This window comes from Pieris napi, chromosome 3, assembly GCF_905475465.1.
Source record: "Pieris napi chromosome 3, ilPieNapi1.2, whole genome shotgun sequence".
Taxonomy (NCBI): Eukaryota; Metazoa; Arthropoda; class Insecta; order Lepidoptera; family Pieridae; genus Pieris; species Pieris napi.
Genome location: NC_062236.1, coordinates 7,009,944 through 7,016,108, shown reverse-complemented (window position 1 = coordinate 7,016,108; position 6,165 = coordinate 7,009,944). Strand labels below are relative to the sequence as shown.

Sequence of the window (6,165 nt, the reverse complement as noted above, 5' to 3'; positions counted from 1 at the left end):
AAAGTTTTCAAATAAGTAAATTTTCTTTCTTTAGCCAGACTCTAACAAAGTTGTTCCAACCGCTAAGGATATATGCAACTTCTCGACTTAGCCTCTGGAACCTTCGGGCAGTAAGTGGTTAGACTGGCCGAGGATCCCTCTATAGGACATTCTTCCTCCAGATTCTATTGTTAGAATACTTCTTGAGGATAATTTTTTAATACACAAGTATGTGCTCTAATAGAATTTCTATCCCATAATTCTAATAGGATGGATGTCGAATGCTGCCGCGGTATTGCGATATCGGGTAGTTTTTAAAGGTAAGATTTAGGGTCAAAATCCAATACTTTTTTGAAATACAGGCCCACGAAAACTTGGCGAATCTCATTTTAGTAGTTGAATCTCATTCTAATATCGCCAGCTTACTTAAACACAATGTATACACATATCAAGTCAATATTATAGATACTACTCAAACAAATGCACCTCAAAGAATGTCTATTTACATTCAGAATTCTAAAATATTCGTCGACGAAGCTAAAGGCATGATAATATTCACATTTGTTTAGATAAGCTACATTCTGCGGGCGATACTCAAAGATTGTCTTCAATAGTGTGAGAACGTATGAGGTGCTTAATTTCCCACGCGTGCCAGACGAGATAAACAAAAACGCCCGCGCAACTTAATGAAGCAATTATGTTATTACCGTTGCGACTTATTAACAATCCGATAGTCAATATTTGGTAAATCGCTGACCACAAAAACTAATGAGGTGTACTTTTAATGAGGCGAAATTCAATACAAAAACTTTTTTGACATATCGTTAGGCAATGCACAGATAATAAACATCTTAATGTTGAAACATTCGTCATGAAAAATATACAGACTTTTTTTTTTTGCATTTTTCGTTTATGTTCTTTAAACAAATTCAAAGAAGTATTTGTTCTACTCGGTGGTTTTAGAACTTTATTTTTTCCGGTCTACTACGGGCTACGGCCATAGATAGTGTCCAGGATGTCTAGACTTTGATAAATAAAAGATCAACTAAGCTAGCTAGTTAAAAAAATGTAAATGTTGTCAATATGTTCAGACAAGTGTACGTTGCTGCCGTTTTGAGGTATGTATTATTTATTTTGATATCTATTAAGTATTTTTGCTTTGATTTTCCTCAATGCTTAACCATTTGTGTCAAATATTATATCCGTGTCAACATTTAAAATTCCTAACACAGTGTTTTTGTGGACAGATCGTGATCTGTTTGCAGTTAAATTTTACTGTTTGGGGTAATCAATGAATAATAATTTAACTTGGCAAACCATTGAATTGTAGTATATCTTCATTTAAAACATATATATTTAACGTGCTTCGTTTCTAAATTACATAATTGATTAAAGTTGTCGTTGAGATTAAACTTTAAAAAAAAAAAATTATAAGTAGAAATTTGTTCAGAATCTTTAGTATAATTATGCAAATTACAGTTATGGTATTTTTACGTTCTTATGCGATAATTTTCTAATGTAAAAACGGTTTTCTATTATTTCCCAAGTAGATAAATATATATTCATTAGAAAAATAATTAGATATTGCAAATTCTTTTGCATAAAACTTCGTTCGTGTCATTGCTTTGTTTAGTCTAAGCCCTTTCCGTCTGTCGATAAATCTTTGTTGACGTTTCATTGTAGACGAAATAATGTACCCAGATCCTTATCGGAGGAAGTAATAACGGTTAAAGAAAGCAATACATATTTATGTCACTATTATAGGTCTTGTTAAAGTCTTGCCAAGATTATAATGGACATCTGATACACCGCCTGCTCTTTGAAATTCAAATTTGACTAAAGAAATAAAAAAACAATTATTCCGCATAGACGTGTCAGTTGGGACTACCAAAGACAATTTATGTAAGTTTTTAAATTCTTTGAAAGTTATATACTCATACAATAATATGCAGGAGTACTCCTGAATGTTTTACGACAAAAGGTACAAGACTCTTTTTCTCTCCACCACAGAAATAAGTATTTATTCTTTCCTTCTAGTTGTCTTTGGCGCTTCATAGATATTAACATAAATACATAACGTTAAGTTATTGTTGAATATTTATAGCTTATGTATTTCGTTTTAAAACAATATTTAGAACTATAAATGCATTTTATAATCTAATGACGGTCCAAGCATGACAATGAAAAGGCGACCCACGCTGAAATTGAAAGAAGTGCGGCTCGCGCCATTTTTACCTGGCCGGAAAAAAATCGGGTAACATTCGAATTTCGAATGCGGGCTTCGTCCATTTGTCGTAGGGGTTTTAAAGTTTTTGTTTGGTTTGAATTCCGAATATCAGGCGGTGTTTAAGATGTCTATTGTAATAAAACAGTTATTTCATTCTTTTTCATCTTAAATTGTAAACGGTAATTGTTTATTGTTTCAAGATAACATCTTTAAGTTGCCGCCTTTTTTTTAAATGGCGTAAGAAGTTGATAACTGTTTTGTCGGTTTTGCTTAAAAGTTTTTTATAATATGTTGTTTATAATAATGAAAAACAAAATAAGTCTTATTAATGTTTTAACGAATCATTCATCTCATGTTAAATTATATTAACTGTATGGTAAAAAGAGACAAATGAATGATTCGTTTACTTAAATCTTACATTCCAAAATTACAGTATTACGAAAAAATAAATAAAATATAGTTTTTATACACAATAAAGGATAAATATATTGCTACATGATTCGTCATTATATCAATAAATTTGTCATAGAAAAACCACATTCATCACTATATAGGTATTTGTAAATTGTCAATACCTATACTACAATAATGGCCATATAAACTTTACTTTGCATAAAATACGCTTACATGCGCGATTATTGAAATCTGAAGCAGAAAAAATGAGGATGATATTTCATACTAATTACATACTGTATCCTGCAGGCCCTGGGAAAGTATTTTACGCGTGCACGTAATTTAATCGGTTGGGCTATTACGAAATAAACTAACCGGTATTTAATCGCACGATTCTAACTATGATAATCCTATAATGGCCATCCAATTTTCCCGCAAATATAATGATCAATCATTTGAATTTGGGAACAACATAATTAACAGAAAGGATCTCTTGGTTTGTTATTGTTCAATCGATATGTGTTTCGTGTACGTGACTGACGCTCATGATCGTTGCTGAGCACTCAAAATGTCGAGTAAATAATGATATGTATTCGTGTTTCTATCCTTAAGTTTTGTTTAAATTGTACAATTTGCAACTCCGAAAGATGGGTAATAAGCCGGCCGAGTTCCACACGTGCGTGCTATGAATGGCGTAGGGCCGAGAAGGGCAGGGCCTGAGGAAGGGAAGGGATAAGGCTTTTTTCAGGCAGTACATACCGGCGCGCGCTCGGGAACGCGCGTGTCGAAAATCGCTAGCTTTCAATTCAATTCTGTGATCGCGTCAAGGTTAGATTTCGGTTCCATAATTTTCTATTTATATTCATAGCGGTGTAAATTTTTGTTGAATATTTTAATTAATTAATTGTGTTTTGTAGATTGCATTATGGCGTCTGACCCGGCACCGTTATCAAAAACTGCAAAATATAAGAAAATAACGAAGCCACTTTTGGAACGAAAACGTCGCGCGCGCATCAACCGCTGCTTGGATGAACTTAAAGATCTCATGGTTGGAGCTTTAGAGGTGAGTTTGTGTTTCTGATCGCTTATTCCAAACTATTTTCATGAAAAATAGGTCTGTGAAAAAAGTATAGTACCAGCTCGGTTTTAGTTTTTAACAAAATCATTTGTTTGTTTTTACTTTTTTATATTTATTTCTCTATTTCCGTGGGTGTATATGTTTTTAAAACTAGATCCAAAATAGTAAAAAGTTAGATATAGAGTACCGTAAATGTAAAATTGCATCTTGCAAAAACATACATTTTCCCCGTCATTAAAAGAGCAATCCATCTTCCATTCACACGCCATATATTTTTATCACGAACCGGTCGTCCTTCTGTTTATTAAACTGTGCCTTTACTGAGACCAGAAACAGGTATACAAAAGTTAAAGCCCATTAATAACGAGCGAGTCATCGGTACAGTTATATTAATGTGACGTTCACCCTTGTAACGTGAGAAACAAACGCACCTGTTTAATAAGACTTTGTTTTGTTTTTTCAACAGATAGACGACGACAACTTAAGCAAGTTGGAAAAGGCAGATATCCTTGAATTAACCGTTAATCATCTTACAAAGTTGCATAGACCGAAAGACCCAATTCTAGAAGCGAAAAAATTCCACGCTGGATTCGGGCAGTGCGCCGCGGAAGCATGCAGATTTATTATGTCCGTGCCTGATTTAGACTCTAAAGTCAGTCAGAATTTAATCAGTCATCTATCAACGTTAATAACCGCTCAACCTTTGACCATACAAGTACCAGAGAGGCCCTCGTTCTCTCCACCAACATCGCCTTCATCTGTTTTATCGGACCGACAACATTATTACAGTGACCACGATAGATCTTCATCAGACGCTGAAGACTCAGTATATGTCGTGGAAGGACCCGCTAAACAGTGGGCATACCCTAAACACAACAAGCCGGCTAGTCCACCAGGTCTTTTAACGACCGTAGACAAACTTGTTCCACATCAAAATGACCCTACAATGAACGTACACCGAAATGGAAGTTACTTCAATCGAGTTCCGGCCGAGGCCAAAGACGTAATTTTGCAAAAAATAAGACAACACATTATGGACAAGCGTGGTAATGAAAACATAAATAGCGAGGTGAACGTCGAATTACCTGTTGAACATAAATACTTGCCTCGCGACGAAATGTACCGAAACGACTACTCATATTACTCACCGAATTACTCAAGCGATACCTTAGACTTGAGGAAAGTTCGATCGCCTCTGAAATCGTCGCCGGAATATTCTCAGGATACACGATCCGCTAAAGAACCTGATTCCTATGTGGAAAGTAAACCAGCGGTTCCGGAACACTGCGAATCACCAATGGATTACAGTAACTTACCGCCTAAAAAGAAGAGGAAATTAATCGAGTACCAGGAGTACAAAAAACAAGAAGAGGCGAGGCGGCAGCAAGCTTTTTATGCGAATAAAAAAGATAGCCCATATGAAGGACCACCGCGCTCGGATCAAGAGTTAGATGCGAACAAGTGGCGCCCGTGGTAATTGTTCAAGTTTTTTGCCATTGTGATAATTAACTCTTCCATTTCAAAGCTTTAATTCGTTTTAATGTAGTTGTAGTTAGCGTAAGTCACTTTGTGCCTTGTTTACGAGTCTATTATGATAGCAGTGCCATGTTTATTTTGATCTCGTCTTCCTTTAAATGTTTTCTGTAATCGGAGTCTTCCCACGTTTTACAATTGGCCCCAGTTTACTGACTTTTAATGGAGTTGTTTTCGCTTAACCATTAGAAGGAAAACACAATGTTAAAAGTCAGTTAACATTGGCATTAGTTTAAGATATTGTAACACTAGTTATAAAATGCATTTTTATTTGTGTGATTTATAGTTATCATAATGTTATGTTATAAAGTCGATAATAAATAATTTATAAAAAATTTCTGTCTTTTTAAATACCATACTAGTTTAGAGCTAAATTAAATTAACCTAAGTTAATTTAGTTATTTAATCACTTTTCATTGCCTATAAGTATCGGCAGTTAATCGGCAGTATCGTGGATACTAAACGTAACATATTAATTTCTTCCTCATAGAATGGCTAGACTACTAAATATAGGTACATACGAGATAAAATGTGTATTGTTGGTTTATATTTTTTTATTTACAACAATATTACTAGGCAAGATGAGACGTAGGGGAAAGATCATGTATAAAAAAACCTAGCAAAACGAAGCCTGACCATTTATAATTCTGGCCAATTGACTGGAATCACTTAAATAATATCATGTTAATACAATAGTATCAGTACGCAATACAAACGTTTCTTATTTAGAAGTTACTTTAAACTGAAAAAAATATTTAAATGACATACGATATTATTGAGTATTGTATATTAGTTATAGTTTTATTAGAAATTTTAATACAAAATTATTATATTATTTAAATCTATTGACTATTTGATACCATTTATAAAAAATCAACTAGCAAGCTTTATCTCTATTAAGAGTACAGGGTCTACCATCTAGCGGCTATATCACAAGAATGAATGAGATAAGGCT

General features: G+C 34.0%; 1 protein-coding gene across 1 annotated transcript; it reads left to right on the top strand.

Moving 5' to 3' along the window:
* The first annotated feature begins 3,295 nt into the window (after positions 1 to 3,295).
* Positions 3,296 to 5,545, top strand: LOC125063715 (transcription factor HES-1-like). The gene is made up of 3 exons (XM_047670297.1): positions 3,296 to 3,427; positions 3,517 to 3,662; positions 4,144 to 5,545. The coding sequence occupies exons 2-3, from the start codon at positions 3,525 to 3,527 to the stop codon at positions 5,152 to 5,154; spliced, it is 1,149 nt and encodes a 382-aa protein (XP_047526253.1). The 5' UTR covers positions 3,296 to 3,427; positions 3,517 to 3,524; the 3' UTR covers positions 5,155 to 5,545.
* The last annotated feature ends 620 nt before the right edge of the window (positions 5,546 to 6,165 follow it).

Excerpts from the sequence above, each read along its gene's own strand:
- LOC125063715 (XM_047670297.1), top strand. The coding sequence starts at position 3,525 with ATGGCGTCTGACCCGGCACCGTTATCAAAAACTGCAAAATATAAGAAA. Across the intron at positions 3,663-4,143 it reads TCATGGTTGGAGCTTTAGAG|ATAGACGACGACAACTTAAG; the intron begins GTGAGTTTGTGT and ends TTTTTTCAACAG.